The 20,790-nt window shown below is 38.2% G+C and overlaps 1 protein-coding gene across 4 annotated transcripts; it reads right to left on the bottom strand.

Annotated features, from left to right (window-relative positions):
• Positions 1-284: 284 nt before the first annotated feature.
• Positions 285-19,549, bottom strand: LOC100888935 (S-crystallin 4). 4 transcript variants are annotated; one of them, XM_030979078.1, is made up of 5 exons: positions 19,368-19,549; positions 10,520-10,612; positions 8,085-8,200; positions 6,388-6,492; positions 285-693 (listed from the first exon to the last, which is right to left on the bottom strand). In XM_030979078.1, exons 1-5 carry the CDS (start codon positions 19,507-19,509, stop codon positions 520-522), a joined length of 630 nt encoding a protein of 209 aa, XP_030834938.1. In that variant the 5' UTR covers positions 19,510-19,549; the 3' UTR covers positions 285-519. The 4 variants fall into 4 exon arrangements, with proteins under 4 accessions (XP_030834938.1, XP_030834935.1, XP_030834936.1 ...); XM_030979075.1 differs by lacking the exon at positions 19,368-19,549 and adding an exon at positions 18,536-18,808; XM_030979076.1 differs by lacking the exon at positions 19,368-19,549 and adding an exon at positions 17,206-17,525.
• Between the last annotated feature and the right edge of the window lie 1,241 nt (positions 19,550-20,790).

Raw genomic sequence — 20,790 nt, forward strand, 5'->3', positions numbered from 1 at the left:
AATGAAACAGCTGTGCGTGTACTTCTGCTTTGCATATAGCTTGTAATATTCATGCGTTAAAAAAATATATCAAAACATATTGAACAAATATATGAGATAAAAAAATTGTTTTTTAATCGAAAAAAGGAATATGAATTATATATAGTTGCTTCCTTCCCCGCCCCTCCCTGTACACATTTGAAGGAAATGTTGTATTGTATTATTATTGTACTATGGCCCAAAAAATAGAAAAACAATTTGTAAAAAGACCCCCCCCCCCTGGCTGAAAAAGAAATGGTGCTCACTATCACCCAGCCCCCCCCCCCCGCCTATTCGCCGGCTGATGCGTCGCTAAATATTTTCTCAGATATTGGGCCCCCACCCACCATCGCCGCCGACTGGGTCCGCCCCTATCTTAAAACACAGATTTACAGTAAACAAAAAGCGTGGCGTTTTTTTGTTTTTTTGTTTTTTTGGAGGGGGGGTTCGGCTTCATATTTGAACGAGCCTATTGAATTTATTTGTTCCTTTCGAATTTATTTAAGCCTCTGTGACGGGCCGAGATTCCAGGTAAGACTTGAGAGGACCTTCGTCCCGGAAGGATTTGCAGAAGGCTCTCAGTTGAGGGTAGGAATCCAGAAGGCCCTCTATCTTGTACTTGCTGTTGGTCATCATGTCAAGCATATTGAAGATATGAATATCAGCTAGTGAAACCTGTCAAGCAATGGAAATGAGAAGGTAAGAATTCACACGCAGAACGGAAGGAAACACTGGCGAAATTCTTATGGATAACAATCGTAACACAATGGCAAAGACTATCAACAGCTACTTCAATACCTTATTGTATATCCCATACAAAAAAACAACTTATTACGTGAAAAGCCATAGTATTCTATGCACATTTCAGCACGTGATAGACCGAGCAAATCTAGTAAACCTTTAAACCTGACCTGACCAGAATGCGGACCATAGAGTCTTATTTTATAATCTCTATGCATGCACCTTAGCTAGCTATAAACGCGAGAGTTGTTTGAAGCGATCTTAAGATCTTCAGTAGATCAAGATGGATGCCCACGATACCAACCCAGACCTACCAAGTCTTACGCCTGCAGCTGGTCCCTTATACTTTGTTTTGCATAGTAGAATCAGCTGTTCATTGTATATTGTTTACTTTTTTGTAAACACTATATTTACTTTACATAAAATAGATCAAATTTGAAATGTCGTTCTCTTTTCCAAAGAAAGGACTTAATAATGACTGTGCATTAAACCCATTTGGAAGTGTAGGCCTACAGGTTGATGTAATTGCTTCTCTATTGAAAAAAATGTACATAGTAAATTTTACATCAGAAGCACAATTTGTTTTATTTTACATTGTCAATAACTTGAATGGTAATCGATCCCTATCGCGCTACAAAATGCTCAAGGGATTACGATTTTACAATATTTGATGATATGGGGTACACTTTTTTTAAATATCCGTTTAATGTGGTAGTCTATGCGGTAGTAGACATGCATTCACACTAGTAGCGTTCTACTTTTTAACACTCATTTTACTGATTTGCACTTGGAATATCTGTTTTTGAACTGATATCTAACTTGGAATATCATCAAGACGAATCAATTGTATTCTAAAAGTGGAACATCATGACCGTGTCTTCACACAAGAAGAAGAAATCCAAGTCGTCAAAACGGAACCATGGAGGGAAGAAGTTGAGCGAGATTCTCGGCAACAGCCCTCCCCTAAGCTTCCCGCAATCTAGCTCGGACGAGGAAAGAGAGCCCGATGCTGCTCATCCAACCACATCGGCTTGTCCACAACCCCTTTCAAATACTCCCGCCGAGTTGAAAGACATGAAAGACCTGATCACTGACCAATTAGTGAATGCCTTGCGCTCACCAGCCGTCGTCAAGACAATAGTGGACGCCGTCTATAAGACCGTTTACGAGAAGCTAGCTGATGAATTACATGCTGCATTTCAACTCGACCTACAAGCCAAAACATCTCAACTACACGATCTCGACCAACAGATTCACAAGTTACAGAGAAATGTCAACAGCATCCACGATATCCTTGACGACCAGGAACAATACAGTAGGAGAAGTTGTCTCCGCTTCCACGGAGTGCCAGAAACGGCAAAGGAGAACACCGATTCCGTCATCATCCAACTCGTCAAGGACAAGATGAATGTCGTGCTCCATCCCAGTGACATCGACCGATCTCATCGGATAACGCCACGAGATACCAAAGAAGGTGATACCTCTCCCAGAGTCATCATAGTAAAGTTTGCAAGATACAACGCCAGGGACCAGGTTTACCGCACTCGAGCGAAGCTTCGCCCTACCAAGATCTATATCCACGAAGACCTAACAGCAAAACGATCTCATCTGTTGTACAAAGCAAGAAAACATGACAACGTACAGAAAACATGGACCTCAGACGGCCGAATCACAGCCCTCACGAAAGATGACCGGAAAGTAACAATTCGTTGTGATAATGATATTGAAACCCTATAAACTTTTCCGCATTTTACAAAACTCAGCAGATCTTTCCAATGGGTAAGAAATATCCTTGTATATCATGTTTGAAATCAGTTTATAATAATCAAAATGCAGTATTATGCCATCTCTGTAAAAAGTGGATCCATCTAAAGTGTTCATCTCTAGATAATAACTTTTTTAAGTCAGATGCTGACTGGATATGCGATATTTGTTTGTTTAAAGAACTGCCGTTTAATTCAGATGATTTTGAAGAGACGTGTAATTTTCAGATTAACGATAACCCAAATAATATTCATTTAGATAAAATTCCAACATCAAGAATATTGGAATTAAATAGAAAAGTTTCACTGTAGCCCATTTGAATATTCGTAGCATAAGGGGGAAGTTTGACCATGTAAAAGATATGTTGTATAATAACCCCTTTGATATACTTGGTTTATCTGAAACTTGGATAGATGATTCAATCCAAGATTCTGAACTATATATAGGTGGTTACAATGTAGAAAGGAATGATAGAAATACATCTGGTGGAGGCGTTGCTTGTTATATTAACTCAAATTTGATATATAATCGCAGGAAAGATCTAGAGCAAGAAGATCTTGAGATATTATGGTTCGAAGTGAGATTAAAACACTCACAATTATATCTAATAGCTATAGTTTACAGGCCTCCAAATTCATCTACTGATTTCTTTTCTAAAGCAGAACTTCAGTTGGAGAAAGCTTTACATTTTAATTCGAATATTATTGTTCTTGGAGATTTCAATTGTAATATGCTTACTATTAACCCACTTTCATCCAAATTGAAAAATATGTGCACCTATCTGCAATTAAAGCAAATTATTAGCGAACCAACCAGAATTACAAATACGAGTAGAACATGTATTGATTTGATTTTACTGCCTTTGGAGAAAAACAATTTCAATCACGATGTTGTTTCAATGGGACTTAGTGACCATTCTCTGATCTTCGTTGATGTTAAAACTCAGAAAGTACATACTACCCCAACTATCAAACGGTTTCGTTCATTTCGTAACTTCGACCGGGAAAAGTTTTTGGATGAAGGTGGATTACTGAATTGGAATGATATTTATGATACTACTAATATTGATAGCAAATGGAGTATATTTGTAAATTTGTTTGTGAAACTTTGTGATAAGCATGCACCTATAGTTTCCGTTAGGCAACGACAGAACCCTTCCCCATGGATAACTGATGATTACATTTCTCTCTCAAAGAACGAGAGATTATCTTAAAGAGCGATTTGATGGTAAACATGGTAACAAAGATAAAAATGATATGTCCATCTGGAAACGTTTTCAAGTTGCTAGGAATAAATTAAATAATTGGAATAAAAAACTTAAGAAAGACTATTATCTACATCAATTCGATATCAATAAATCTAACTCTAAAAATACTTGGAAAACTTTGAGAGAATTTTCCCCCTCTGTTAATAACAATCGGTTAGCAATTCACGATACAGTCACTGATAAAATAGAAACTGAACCGTTTAAAGTTGCTAATTTGTTTAATGAACATTTTACACCTCAAAGTGATGATTCATCCAGTGATACGTCTGAAGAAAGTCACTGCACTTTTGAAACGTTCAAGTTTAAATATGTGACGGAAGATTACGTGTTTAAAGAACTGAATAGTCTAAGTACAAAGAAATCACCGGGCCTTGACTCCTTACACCCATTCCTCTTGAAAGAAGGGGGTGCTTTTATCTGTGAAGTAATCACTCATATCTTTAATACCTCCCTTCGTACAGGTTGTATTCCGAAAGAATGGAAAAAAGCAAGAGTTACCCCTTTATATAAAAACGGGAGTAAACAAGAGATTTTTAACTATAGACCTATATCGGTTCTTCCGCATATAATGAAATTCTAGAAAAGGCTGTACATTCTCAACTATACAAGTATTTTATTGACAATGAACTATTGAGTTCACTCCAATCTGGCTTTCGCCCACTGCACTCAACAAATAGCGTTTTAATTGATGTAAATGAATACTTGTTACGTAACATAGAAGAAGGCTTGGTGACCGGAGTTGTTTTCATTGATCTGAAAAGTGCATTCGATTCTGTTTCTCATGAACTACTTTTATCTAAATTATCAACGTATGGTGTAAAAGAAACAGAGGCTATTTGGTTTTCTAATTATTTACATGACCGTGAACAATGTGTTAAGGTGAACGATAGTCTTTCCAATTTTAGACCTATATCGAAAGGTGTCCCGCAAGGGAGTATGATATCGCCTCTATTGTTCTGTATATTCATTAATGATGCATGTAATATTAAATTTGGTAATTCTTTTAAACTATGTGTGTACGCTGACGATACCGCTATATTTTGTCGAGGGAAATCATGTTCTCTTGTCCAGAAAGAGTTACAGCTAGCACTGAATAAAATCCTTGCATGGATTGATGATAATCGGTTAACCCTTAATGTAAAGAAAACAAATGCATGTTAATTGGAACTCAATCTAAAGTGAAAAATAAGAAACTAGAAATGTATGTAAACACCAACAAACTCGAACAGGTTAATGAATTTAAATATCTTGGTTTGATAATTGACTCTTGCTTACGGTGGAACTGCCACATTAATACATTATGTAATAAGTTATCAAGAACTATTGGTTATATCAGACGTATTCAATATCTTTTACCGAAACGTATTTTGTTAATGATTTATAATAGTTTGTTTTTACCGCACATCGATTATTGCAATATTATCTGGGGACAAAGTGCAATGTGTCATATTTCAAGAATTCAAAAACTACAAAACCGTTTTGCAAGACTCATACTTAAAGCTGATTTTTTTTACCCCTCACATCACTATGTTGACTGAACTTTCCTGGCAATCAGTACGTCAAAGAATTAATTACCAAATTTGTTTAAAATGTACAAAATTCAAAATAATCTCACGCCTTTATATCTCAAGCCAATAGTTATCCCGAGAAAGATTTCTATTTATACCAGGCATTCTGCACAATCTCCACTCTTCATTAAAACTCCCCGAACAGATTATTTCAAAAGATCCCTTCACTACCAAGGGTCACTCATGTGGAATAACCTCTCTCCTAATGTACGTGTTAGTGTGTCCCTATTGTCCTTTAAGAGGCAATGCAAGCTTCTCAGTATCCAAAACGCCCTCTGACAAACACTTTTTTTTTTCCTTCTTCTTCTTCTTTCATTTGGAATATTTATTCTTAAACTTTTTTTTTTTTTTTTTTTTTTTTTTTTTTTTTTTTTTTTTTAATATTTCATATATTGTATTCGTATTTCTTGTTGTAATTTTAGTTACTTTGTATATCGGTTTTATTTGTATGTATACCATATTAATGTGCAATGTTTTACATGTTTTTAATTGTATAGACAGGCCCTTGGAAGAGCAATACTCGTTATTGAAAGGGCCACCCTGTATAAAGAAGACTTGAATGAATAAATAAGAATAAATAAATACGGGAAAAACCAGGCAAAATCCTCATTTAGGGAATATATTGGCTTTAGAAGATATCCTCGTTTAGGGGGTTTCTGGAAAACCTGTGGTCATGCATGCTTACAGTTTTTCTACGTGACTGAGACCCCCGGGGCTTGAACCTTGTCATCCAGAATCGCTGCAATACGTCAGTATAATGATCTTGAATAGCGGTGATCCGACACATTCTTCTGCGACTTTTGCTCCAGGTTTTATTTCGTAAAAGATACGGGTTAGGGTTACTTTTGAGTTGGGGGCTAGTTTAGGTTTAGGCCTGGGGTTAAAATTTGGTTTAGGTTTTATTTTTAGGGTTCGGGTCGGGTAAGTGTTGTGTTCAGTGCTTCAGTTAAGCAATGGATCAGTGTAGACAAATGACTGTGCGAGCATGTGTCTTACAACCAAGATTAGAAATGCATTTCCAAACACTACCTTGTTTCCTACAAAGTGTTTTCCCCCTGCCTCCTCGATGAGTTGTTCAAGATAAGTGAAGTAGGGCTTCGATGTGATCTCGACAAATGCCTTCAGCACCTCAGCCTGGAAAAGAGAAAGTAACAACAGATATTAGTCCATATTCTAATTAAAGTGAAAACTGGCACTGGGTTAAAGCTCTGTGTAAGGTCAATTTTCACAAAGAAAATTAGACCGAGGTCTAAGTTCTCCCTATGCTTTTGTTAAAAATGACAAAGTAGTCCTTGCGTTGGGTTTAACCACTTGTTATGTAAAGATTATGATGTAACAGAATGAGTAGAGTACGGAAATAGATTTGAAGAATGTAGAGGTTTTTGTATACCTAATCTATTATATTCACCATTATCCGTTCACATCTTGATTCCTGAAAATGTAACATATTTGTTTTGAAGTCGAAACATAGGCTTATGCCACAAATTAGTGGCGGAGTTAGAATAAGCGTAGATAGCGTACGTCCGCTATTTTCCCCAGCTTCTTCTTCCTCCTCCTCGTCGAAGTCTTCTTCTGCTTATTGTTCTTATTCTGTTTTTTACTTCTCCTTCGTCTTCTTAACCGGGCATGGTGGCTCATTGGTTAGAGCGCCCGCCTCATGAACGGGAGGTCGTGGGTTCGAACCCCGGCCGAGTCATACCAAAGACTTATAACAATGGGACCTTCTGCCTTCTAGCTAGGCGCTCAGCATAATAGATTGGAGAAGGGTATTAATAACATATTATGTTATGCAGGGCCCGCTGGAAGAGCAGTTTCATAACTGAAGTGGCTACCCTGGTAAATAAAACGTTATTATTATTATTATTATTATTATTCTTAGGAAGTTCGAACCTCACTGTCCGAATATGAGGTGAGAGTTACCCGAAATTACTAATTACAAAGTACTTATGGGTTCCCCCCCCCCCCCACCACCACCACCACCACCACCACCACCTCCCCACCACCACCATGTCCCACCTACGCCACATTACGAGAGTAAAATCCGGAGGTTCGGCATTTAAAAAGTAACAAAATACCAACAATGAAACCAACGGCTACTGTAGTTTAATCGGCCTGTTGAACGCGAATCGTTATTTATATATTAACACATTTTTAAAAATTTCTTGCTGTGTGGAGATGGGACAACTTTTCTCCTTCCCTTCAATTGTTAATCTGCACATGATAGTGCACACTCCAAGCTTCTTGGGGATTATTCCCGCTAGGTGTCATGCATTTTAGACATGCCAATCCACCACATTAACTCTCGCATCCTGCCTCACATCGATGGAGAGCAGTGGCGGATCCAGGGGGGGGGGGGGGGGTGCAAATAGAAAAAAAAAAAAAATGTGCTCACTACCCCCCCCCCCCCCCCCCCCCCCCCCCCCCCCACTGAGCGAATTTTTGGCCGGCGCGTTTTTCAAATTTTCGGGAGCAAAAAAAAAAAAAAAAATTGTGCTCTGTACCCCCCCCCCCCCCCCCCCCCCCCCCCCCCCCCCCCACTGAGCGACTTTTCTGCCGGCGCGATTTTCAAATTTTCGGGAGCAAAAAAAAAAAAAAGTTGGGCCCCCTCCCCTGATGGAGAGCGCCAAATGTTGATTAATGTATTGCCGAAGGACAATAGTGCTGTGGCTAGACCCGAACCGCGAACCATGAAGTCCACAGTCCGGTGACGTAATATATAATTTTACCTTCTTAGCTGCGTCTTGGTCGGCATATAGAGGCATCATCTTATCTTCAATGTCGGCCATAGTTTCGAGGACGACGTCAATTTGGGCAGCTTCTAAACTGTTTGCTCCGTAGAAATCTAACACCATATAAATATCGAAAATATGACATAAGTGACAAATATCGTTACGCAACCAGTTTGGATAGGAATATTTTAAAATAATGTCTGATAAAGGACTTATACATGCATATTACTGGTTTACTGGTTCGTATTCATAGGGGTGGAATTTCATAGATCTGGCCTAAATAACTGATTACTATGTAGCATCATCAAGCGCAGGGGCGGACTCGGACTGCAATTTGGTTAACGAATTTCGATGCGATCCACAAAATGGACCGGCCCTAAAGCCAAAATATGGAGCGGCTCGTGGGGAAAACTCCCTAGATTCCACATGGCCAGTCCTCCCCTGATGAAGTGTCAACATTCATATTGTTTTACCAATTGCGGTATTTAGCTGTAAGTGCTGTAAACCTGCAGCATGAATTAAAGTCATGAAATCAAAACAGGAAGCAATTTTATTACACAAAACTGTGCGTATGATCACTTTATATTACCTTTATAGTACCTTCAGTACTATTTTTATTTTTATTTTGTTCATTTATTTATTTATTTTTTTTTTTATTTTTTATTTTTATTTTTTTTTTATTTTTTTTAATTTTTTTTTTGGGGGGGGGGGGGGGTTGCCTCCGAAAATTTGAAAATCGCACCCCATCCCCCTTGAACACCAGGGGAGGGGGCCCGTTTCCTTAACTGTTTTTTCTTTTCTTTCTCGTGGGAGGGACCCGCCCCCCCCCCCCCCCCCCCGGCCCTGGATCAGCCACTGGGCAACGGGTTATTTAGGAGTCGCAATAGTAGTGTCCTCCAGAGTAGTGCTAACCACTCTTTAAAGCGATACTGAACCAACAGCGCAGCTAGGAAACAAGCGAGTTCGGGGACCAAACTGCTACAGCTGACCTGGGATGGCGCTACAGGGAATTTTGCGGCAGCACTTCTAGTACAGTATGGCAGTAAAGGGTCGAAACCTCACCCCAAAGGATAAATCCATGTATTATGAAAAATGAGATGTATAAGTAGTAGGAGACCAGCCTGTAGGTCCCGTGACCAATCTCGGGGAACAAAGGTTTGAAAGTGTTTTTGTGTTCCCTGATGAATACCGAACAATTTTAACTTGGGCTGCCCCCTTGAAAATCCCAGGCATTTTTGTGAGGGGTCAACAAAGGTCATACAGGGTAGAAATTCAAATATATTCCAATCATGTCGATATGCATATCATATTAACCGTCTGGTCATGATTCAAAAAATGTACAGTTTGCTATACCTCCGACCTTAAATGAGGGCGCTATGGTCAAAAACGTTGAAAGGTCAACACACTTTTGACTTGAGGTCAAATTTAACAACACTTTAAACTTAATCAAATTTCATATCAAATTACTCGGCTGGCCATAAGGATTCCAAAAATGTATAGTTTGTTATACCTTCGACCTTAAATGAGGGCGCTATGGTCAAAAAGGTCAATGCACTATAGACTGGTGGTCAAATTCACCAACACAGTTAACATTGTCCGATTCTAATGATTTTAGTGTCTAATAATATGTATTCTGACATGGCAAACTCAACTCAACAACTTTCAAAAGTAAAAGTGCTTACCTTGACCCTGTACATTCGAAATGGCTGCCGTTTTGGTGACAAATTTATTTAATAACTTCTTATCCATGGGTTTGAGGGAAATTTCAAGGTTAAGGCAACCACTTTTGATTTTAAAAGTTGCTTAGTTATGTCAGAAAACACATTATTAGACACTAAAATCATTAGAATCAGACGATGTAAACTGTGTGGATTAATGGGCAAGAATACTATAAATCTGTCAGAAAACGATGGTTATTTCTTGGGGTAAGGTTTCCTTTAAAGAACGGATCCCTCTATTTTGGAGTGGATCCCTATTATGCCTCCCCAAATTAGATTTTCACTTCTGTACATTCAGAGAGCGGGCATGGCATTTGAACGTCCTACCCATAGTTTATTGAGAGAGATAGTTGTAACACGCGTATGCACTCAAGGTTCAATTCATGGGTAGCTAAAATAGTTTCCTCTCACAGAACATTGTATGTGGGAGCCCCCCCCCCCCAACCCCTCCTCCTCCTCCAGAGTCGGAGGAAACGCATTCGTGTATCCAACATCTCCGGTAAAGGGGTACCTTTTCGCGCAACAAAGTCCGGCCCGCCATTGACTTTCAGACCGGAATAGGGGGTGTTTTCAAAAAGAGGGAACATGCAAACGAGTGCCCTAACGAGTTGGGGGCGGGGTGGGAGGGAGGGAGTTATTTTGTGCTCCACCTTGAGTGTGTACACGTGCGCATGTCGCAACAATCTCTCTCAATCACGATATATGTATACCTACTTAGTTCTCTGGCGAGGTATCTAGAAATCGCGGCACTCTGCGGTATCACCTTGTCATCGACTAACAGAACCGGAGCTTGCCCGATAGGAAACACTGGAAAGAGAGGGAACAAAATATAACAGAACAAGTGGAATACACAAATTAAAAAAAAGAATGGATCTTTTGTAGCATGTGGTAAATAACAATGTTAAGTAACCTACACAAAACACAAGATGAAACTACTTGTAATCTCATGATATTTAATTTTGGCACTTCTCCATTTGAAAGGCCAATTACAAAGCACACAAACAATTATTATAGATATTCACTAAAACGTCAATCTTTTATACAGTGCGTCTCAGAAAACTTAACATATCATAACTTAATCACAATGGTAATTAATAAATGACACATGTTTGTAAAGCTTAGATCCTCCTCTTTCATATTTCATGCATGAGTGATTAAAATCAATTTAAAGAGAGGAAACCAAAAGTCATTTGGCGGACGGTATCTGAATTTCAAAGGGAAAATCACATTTCTAGAAGGTTCAGTTTCTGCCCTTTCATATGACACCTTAACCAGGAAAAATGAGCTAGGAATAAAAAACTTCTGTTTATTTAAAGTAGTGCTTGCATTTCCATAATTTGATTAAACGAATTCGTTTTCGCTGGCTGCCTGCCGTAGCAATAAACGGAGTTGACAAATGACTTAAAGGGGCCATGACATCGAAATTATGCAAGTGTGGAAGAAAAATCAGATAATAAATGTTCTCTAAAAAAGTATGGCTCTTCAAATGCCTTAATATTCTAAATGTGGCATGTAACAGCATAAAAATCGGGACGGATTTTTATGCCACATGTTCGTGTAATCCCATATACATCTTTCTGTATACAGTGTTGTAACTTGACCAAGACTGGCCCAAATTTCTTATCAATTTGATGAATCCTGAACCTTGCAGTACACACCAATTCTTATATGCTAGATGATCAACCTTTTATGTTCGATTCTATACCGTTTCTTTCACAATGCAATCGCATGACCAGAACTCAACTTTATCTTTAACTCCGTTTTGTTGAAGATCAACCATAGTCGAAAGAATTCATGCACGGAACGGAGTTAAGTCTTTTGTCAATTCTGCTTGTTGCTACGGCAGGCAGCCGGTGTTATTGTGAGCGTTATCAGGGACTTTTCGATTTGCACGACGAGAACATGGACTGCAACGTGTGACATCCTTTTAAGGCACTGCCAGTGCCTTAAAAGGAAGTCACACGTCCACGTCAACGCAAATCGAAAAGTCCCTATTATGCAAGTGTGTAAAAACATCAGAGAAAACAAGAACTCAACTTTATATTTAGATGCGCAGTACGGCAATTGCGCATTGTGTGTTTACTATCAGCCAGATTGAGGCGCGATATCAAAGGGCCACTCTGACCAAAACAGGCTAAAAATGAAGAAAAAAAAAAGACATGTAGAAAAATTTCTGACGGAGATTCCGAACATGACAATGATTCTTCTTATAAATCATCAATAATATGTTTTTAAAAGGCAAACTATGATATTAATTGAAGAAAAAAATATGCACTTGATAATCCCAGTACGTTTCTGGCAATTTTGTCATTCCTGATTATCAAATTATCTAATTATCAAATCAGACATGCCCGCAATGACGTCAAATGCGTCATCAAGCAACGTGACCGTATTATTCTTTTTTCGAGCCTAGAAAGCGTCAGAACTGTGAAAAATGGATGGCTATTATCATTTTGGGGTCAATTTTGAGATTTTCTGAAAAATCAGAGGCTGGAGTATTAATAGGTAGAGGTGTATTCATGTTTTGAAAGGCTATGTTAGTTGGGTTATAGTGGCCCTTTAAATCGGCGCCCAGCACCGCCCAGACCGGACGGATATCCGTTCCTCATACGATATGTGTATCTGCAGCCAGCTTTGACCGATGTATAGATTAATAATAATATAACAATATCGAGTTCGTATCTGTCCGAACATTGTATAAACGACGTTCACACAGGGAAAATGTATTTTAAAGCTCTTTAGTTAAAGAGCTTTAAATTAAGATGTATATCTCATACAAAAGCATGCACGTACCTTAAACAGGTTTCTCCCTTTGTAAATTTCAAGAAGCTTCTCGTGATAAGCCAGACAGTTCTCTTTGCTAGATACGTGTGAATGCCTCTATTGTTATTACAGCTTACTATATTTTGAATAATCACAATGGAATGCCTGATTTGTAAGGTCAGCCTAACCTTTCTATTGAATAGGATTGCCAATGGTTCACTGGTTTACGTGTTTAATACAACCTTTTCACACAGGGGTAAAATTCATCGTATCTAAAGCTGTTTAATACATTGGTTGCCAAGTCCTGTACCCACAAATAAACTATGAGTACTCTGCTTTACTGTACAAGACAATCTCTACGTACATGTCATTGAAATGACACCTTTAAGTAAGTTAACACGTTCATCGACAGGGGCGGATCTAGCTTTTTGCCAAAAGGCCGGATCCAGGATTTTCCAAAAATCGCGCCGTTTTCCTTTTTTTCTACTTTTTTTTTCTAACTTTACCGCCAAAAAGGGGGGGGGGTTAAACCGCCGAGCCCCCCCCCCCCTAGATCCGCCCCTGATCAACCAGCTATTTTGCACCAAGATAAGTTTGCAAAAAACATCTTTTCAGGTACCGTTGAAATGAGCACAAATTTGGAGCATTTGCCAAGGTTTGCTCTAGGGAATTACAAAACTTGGGTCAAGTATAGAGAAAAGAATTTAATGTTTACACTCTTCTCATTCTCGGTAAATGATAAGAATGAGACTGCCGCGTGGGATAATTTAATATGATGTTGTAAGCATTTTGAAAACATAATATTGAATATTTTAGGTATTTTGTTTAAATTTAGCTGATACATAAATCGACTTCGGTGAAAGAGATACAAGTCAGAATTTTTCAGAAATTAGCTTCATAAAAAGTTTATCAGTAGGAGCAAAGTATCCAGTGCTGATGAAAATACCCTTTCCCAAATTTTTTGAGAAAGAAGTTAGCAAAGAGATAGGTCTGTAACTATTAACTTTTTGTGCATCACCTTTCTTAAAATTGGTTAACTATGGCCATCTTTATAGAGTTTGGTATTTTCCAGTACACAATAATGATCAGCAAAACATATAATTATATGCGTAATCGATACATTATCTATACCATCATGACCACTGCTTCTTTTCATTGGCAAGTTATTTACAATGATTTAGTTAACTCGGTTTTACAGAAAGGCGTATAAGGAATAATGAGTATGGATTCGGATCACTTAAACAAATTGAGAAATGTTATGATGAAGGGCCAATAGCAGTTGCCCAATTTTGGCCCTAACATACAACTTATAAATTAAAACATTGAGAAATTGTTTCAAGATCTTCAATGGTTATACCATCATTTTTTCATTTTTTTTAAAATAATAAATAGTATAGGATATTTTTCTCTTTTTTATTTAAAAAAAAAAATCATTAATAATTCTCCACGTCTTTTTCAGATCTGTTTTGTAGACCAAAAAATGCTCAAAATAGTATTTTTTTTTCTTTGGTTCCTTATTACAGAGGAAAGAATAATTTGATTGGTAATATACTTATTCCGATTACGTTGTGTTGGTTTAATTTTCTGTTTAGGATAAAGAGTTTGTTTTCCTTCTATTTATTGATCTCAGCAGAGATTTGGTAACCCACGGGGAAATGGGAATGTTCTTTCGATTTCGGGCTCTTTCCTTTTATTGGGACGCAATCATCACAATGATATAACAATATTTTCATGAGTGAATTGAAGGCATCATCCACGTCTTGGGCGGCAAACACGTCTGACCAGTCTGCAATGCCGAGACCATCTCTAACATTATTTAACTTGTCATTATTCAGACTACAATTTTTAACTTTAGGACGTGGGTCGGAATTGTTAAAATATAATCATAATTGCAATGCGACCACGCTACAATCGGAAAGTGATCTGTTAAATCAGAAAGTAGGATGGCAGATTCTGGTAAGAGTAGGGTGTTTGTGAAAATGTTGTCGATACGTGTTGCAGACCTGTCAGTTATTCGTGTTGTTAATGAGCAGGATAAATTAACCTAACAAAAAGACTTCTAAGAAATCTTGCGGGAATTTATTTAGGTAACAATCAAGGAGATATATGTTAAAGCCTCTTATAATAAAGCATTGTTTATTGCCCAAAACTGGGCATTCGATAATACATTTTGGAGGGCTGTTAATAATTCTTTCTGATGGGATTTGATGGGGGCTGTATATAACGCCTATATATTCCTACTTCACTGCATGTTTATTTCAATGAGCGAGGAGCGAGGTGCAATGAGTTGAGGTGTATACTGGTAGTGCATGACAAAGCACTAAAATTAAATGCTGATGTTGGGTACGGTTACCCTTTTTTAACATGTAGAAGTGTCGTAGTCGAGTGGTTTAAGCACTTTATTCGAAATTCGAAGGTCATTGCTCAATCCCCGACATGCGGCAGACACGGCACTAATGTCCTTTGGCAAGACTTTAAAGCACATTTGCCACTCTCCACCCAGGTGTTAAATGGGTACCCGGGAGGATGCGAATGTTATTGAGGTCGGATGAAAAAATGGCGCTTGTAACATGGCGACTGGCCGGAATGCTCCCTAGGGAGTGGAGAATGTGCAAACATTGTGTGTGGATAAGCCTGAATCCCGATGACCGGGGTAACAATTTGTTAGCGCCTATAGAAACAAAGTATTAGGCGCATTACAAATGTGAGCTATCATTATTATTATATAATGTCTATAGGATGCTGACGATATTTCGGGCATGAATCTCGGGCGTGATTGAAATACATGTAATTTGAAACATAGCACTTAATAAAGATTTATGCATTAGATTTAATTACAATACGAAAATGGTACATTGGAATTTACACAAGTATAATGATACTATATACGCTCTATTATTATTATTATTATTATTATCACCATCATCTTATAAATATCATTTATTAACTGTAACCATTAATACATCCATATTATCATTACATATCATTATTATTGATATTGTTATTATTATTATCATCATCATCATCATCATCATCATCCATTATTGTGACAACTAATATGATCATAATATTAAAAAAAAAAAAAAATGCCCATTTACTTTTGTTTTTGTTCAAAATAGTCCGCCCCCCCCCCACGCACACACAACACACACACACACTTTTTTCTTTTAATCCTGGATCCGCTCTAACTTCGACTTATGTTACTTGGGTCAAGTCACTAAATCCAATCTCGTGACGATTCCAGGCAAAAGAATTTAGAGGTGGTGTAATCTCACATTCTTTGTCGCTCTTCCGCTGCGGCCATTCCTCGTGTGTAAAGCGTTCGTCCACGTATTCGCAACCCGCGAGAGCGAATATCATACGTGCCGGCTCGGCGCGACCACGGCCGTTGAAGTAGAACAACTTGTAGTTTGGCATGTTGATTTAAGAAGCAGCTGGCCCGAGGAAATAAAATTCGAGAATAGGATTCGCTAAGTAATGGAAGGAGCTCGTGGATGAAGGCGAGATTTTCTTCTGGCACTTGGCTTGCTTGGTGGTGTTGTGTTTGATCAGTTGGATAGAACTCAAATGAACAAAATACCAGACAGTACCATGTGTATTGTTCCTTTATTACAGGTGTATGAGTGACGATGTTGTACAAACTTTGAATCATGATAATGCCCTCAACGATGAAATACCATATAGTTGAACATACAACAGACGGTGAGCTGATTGAAAGCACCAACAATAAGTTTGTCTCACAATATTCGCACTTATTGTTTTTTTCTCTTTCACCAAAAGATCTTTGCCCCCCGAAATATGCAAATTAAATTGCACTTGTATTGCACTGTTTGGTTTCAGTGCCGTACTATTGCGGCCTACTCGACTATGAACTTAACCTTTTTTACCCATCGTGGAAACCGAGGTGCCTCGTCACAAATTATTTCATTCACCTGTAACGAATAATTGTATTTCAATAGCATACGTCACGTGTTGTTAGGTAGGACAAACCATAATATTTGTCTTACCTAACAAAACTCAATGTTGCGATTCGCAATCTGACTATTGGAGTACAATTATTTATTACAAGTGAATGAAATAAATATAATTTAAAACATCGAACTTAAATATACATTAGATTTAATTACATACGAAAATGGTACATTGGCATTTACACAAAATATAATGATACTTTATACGCTCTTTGGTCGGTTAGAGCTTGATATGAAGAAACAATCATGATTATCATTATAGCTGTTGTTATGGATGCTGTTATTCATATTATTATTATCATCATTAATGATTTAATGTGACCATTATTATTAACATTACATAACACAAATATTTTCCCATATTTTAGTGTGTGCTTGTTCTTATTATTATCATTATTATTATTAAAATTATCATCATAATCATCATCATCATCATCATCATCATCATCATCAATTATTGTGACTATTATTATGATCATAATTACCCAACACAGTACAGCCCCCCCCCCCCCCCCAGGCCTCCCCCCCCCCCCCCCCCAATCCTCCCACACTCACACTTTTTTTCTCCCCTGGATCCTCTACTTTTCGACTTATGTTGGGTCATGTCACTAAATCAAATCTCGTGACGATTTCAGACAAACAAATTTAGAGGAGGTGTAATCTCACATTCTTTATCGGTCTTTCGCTGCGGCCATTCCTCGTGTGTAAAGCGGTCGTCCACGTATTCGCAACCCGCGAGAGCGAACATCATACGCGCCGGTTCGGCGCGAGCACGGAGGTTGAAGTAGAACAACTTATAGTTTGGCATGATGATTTAAGGAGCGGTGCCGCTGGCCCGAGGAAATAAAATCCGAGAAATAGATTTGCTAAGTGATGGAAGGAGCTCGTGGATGAAGGCGAGATTTTCTTCTGGCACTTGGCTTGCTTGGTGGTGTTGTGTTTGATCAGTTGGATAGAACTCAAATAACCGAAATAACACCAGGCAGTTAGGCAGTACCGTGTGTATTGTTCCTTTATTACAGGTGTATGAGTGACGATGGTGTACAAACGTTGAATCATGATAATGCCCTCAACGATGAAATACCCTATAGTTGAATATACAACAGACGGTGAGCTGATTGAAAGCACCAACAATAAGTTCGCCTTGCAATATTCGCACTTATTGTTTTTTTCTCTTTCACCAAAAGATCTTTGCCCCAAAGAATATGCAAATCAAATTGCACTTGTATTGCACTGTTTGGTTTCAGTGCCGTACTATTGCCTACTCAACTATGAACTTAACCTTTGTACCCATCGTGGATTTCATTCACCTGTATTAAACGAATAATTGTATTTCAATAGTCAGAAAGCGAATAGCATACGTTACGTGTTGTTAGGTAGGACGAGCCATAATGTTTTTCCTACCTAGCAAAAATTAATGTTGCGATTCGCAATCTGACTATTGGAGTACAATTATTTGTTACAAGTGAATGAAATAAATGTAATTTGAAACATGGAACTTAACAAAGATCTATGCATTAGATTTAATTACAATACGAAAATGATACATTGGCATTTACACAAATATAATGATACTGTATACGCTCTTTGGTCGGTAAGAGCTTGATATGAAGAAACAATCATGATTATCATTATAGCTGTTGTTATGGATGCTGTTATTAATATTATTATTATCATCATTGATCATTTAATGTGACCATTATAATTAACATTACATAACACAAATATTTCCCCATTTTTTAGTGTATTCTTGTTCTTATTATCATTATTATTGTTATAATTATCTTCATAATCATCATCATCATTTATTGTGACTACTATTATGATCATAATTACCCAACACAGTACAGCCCCCCCCCCCCCCCCCACGCCCCCTCCCACACTCATTTTTTTTTCTCCCCTGGATCCTCTACTTTTCGACTTATGTTGGGTCATGTCACTAAATCAAATCTCGTGATGATATCAACAAAATAATTTAGAGAAGAAGTAATCTCACTTTCTTTATCGGTCTTTCGCTCCGGCCATTCCTTGTGTGTAAAGCGGTCGTCCACGTATTCGCAACCCGCGAGAGCGAACATCATACGCGCCGGCTCGGCCCAACCACGGGCATTGAAGTAGATCAACTTATAGTTTGGCATGATGATTCAAGAAGCGGTGCAGCTGGTCCGAGGATATACAATTCTTTTCTGGAACTCAGCTTGCTTGGTGATGTGCTAATAGAAAGCACCAACAATAAGTTCGCCTTGCAATATTCGCACGAATGGTCTGTTTCCCTTCCCAACCAAAGGTCCTTGCCCAAAAATATGCATATAAACTTGAACGTGTATTGCACTGTTTGGTTTATCAGTGCCGTATTTCCCGACGGTACTTGACCTTTGAATCAAGATGCGTACTTAGGGGCGTGGTTTTGGAGGTCGAACCCCCCTCAATTGTTTGTTGTTGTGTGTGTTTTGGAGGACCCCCCCCCCCCCCCCTCCCCCAACTGAACGAAATATCGATCAGCCAAATTTTCAAATTTCGGGAAAAAAACAAGAGCTTGATATGAAGAAACAAACATGATTATCATTATAGCTGGTGTTATGGATGCTGTTATTAATATAAATATTACTATCATTAATCATTTAATGTGACCATTATTATGATCATAATTACCCAACACAGGAGGCCTACAGCCCCCTCTCCTCCCCCCCCCCCCCCCCACGCCCCCTCCCACACTCACACTTTTTATTCTCCCTGGATCCTCTACTTTCCGAGTTATCTTTGGTCAAGTCACTAAATCAAATCTCGTGATGATTTCAACAAAAGATTTAGAGATGAAGTAATCTCACTTTCTTTATTGGTCTTTCGCTCCGGCCATTCCTCGTGTGTAAAGCGGTCGTCCACGTACTCGCCACCCCTGAGAGCGAACATCATACGGGCCGGCTCGGCGCGACCACGGGCGTTGAAGTAGATCAACTTGTAGTTTGGCATGATGATTCAAGAAGCGGTGCAGCTGGTCCGACGATATACAATTCTTTTTTCTGGATCTCAGCTTGCTTGGTGATGTGCTAGTAGAAAGCACCAACAATAACTTCGCCTTGCAATATTCGGACTATTTTGGTCTGTTTTCCCTTTCCAACCAAAGGTCCTTACCAAAGATATGCATATCAATTTGCACGTGCATTAAACTGTTTGGTTTATTTATCAGTTCCGTACTACGCCTTCCGTCTGTACTTGACCTTTGAATCCATAGTGGAAACTGTGGTATGTCAAAGAACTGTTGCTCATGCAGGGCCTTTAATGCTGTGGAAAATTCTCCCTCGAGAGATCCGTAGTAGCAGATCAGTTGAAGTGTTAAAGAATATTCCTAAAACGTATCTGTTCGATTAGGTAAATAATTGATTGTGTTTATATTTTCGTATGTTCTATCTTGTTCCTGTTCCCTTGTTTTTGATGCCTTTGTTCATGTATTGTAATTTTTTTTCTCACAATTGCGCTTTGTGCATTTTAAATGGATTCATGGCCTTACAAATCTCATGAAGCTCTTCTGGTGTGGGGAGCCCAAACAAATTGATGGCAAAATCTCACTTAAACGGTATCATGAGAAAGAAGATGTCATTTAGAACAAATTTCTGCAAAGACAAATATTGATTACAAATACATGATTTGAGTTTTCTGTTGTGTGCAAGAAAACCAAATTTTGTATTCTTTATATACAATTTAAAGGTAATACAAAGTTTTTGTATGGGGTCATGAATTTGGTTCAAATGAACATAGTGAAGTATATGCGATCCTGCAATATTCAGTGATCGTTGTCACGGTTGAAATCGAGTCTAAAGTTATGAAATTGTAAATAATAAACTATGTTTGTTGTAATAATAATAACAATTATCCTTTCTCATATAGCGCTAACACTTACTTTATCAGAAGTCTCTAAGCGCTCTGCAAGGTATTAATTAAGCTATAAAAACAATGTTTCTTGACTAAAATCGACTGATTAGCTACTCCGATTTGGAAATTATATATCACAAATACATATTCTGAGATTTTCATGATTGCAGCTACCATTGTACGGCCGTAGGCGCTAATCGAAATTTATCAAAATTTACCGGGAGCACCGGTAAATTTTTATATTCAATTTTTCTCGAAAGCAGGAATATTTTAAGGGCTAAATTTTCTAGTGCTTATAATACATCCACAGGGGCATCCGAAAATATAACAATTGTAAAGAATCACTATCCACCCAATTTTAAAAATTTCCCAAAACTTTGT

Source organism: Strongylocentrotus purpuratus, unplaced genomic scaffold (assembly GCF_000002235.5).
Source record: "Strongylocentrotus purpuratus isolate Spur 01 unplaced genomic scaffold, Spur_5.0 spur5_scaffold_10, whole genome shotgun sequence".
NCBI lineage: Eukaryota > Metazoa > Echinodermata > Echinoidea > Camarodonta > Strongylocentrotidae > Strongylocentrotus > Strongylocentrotus purpuratus.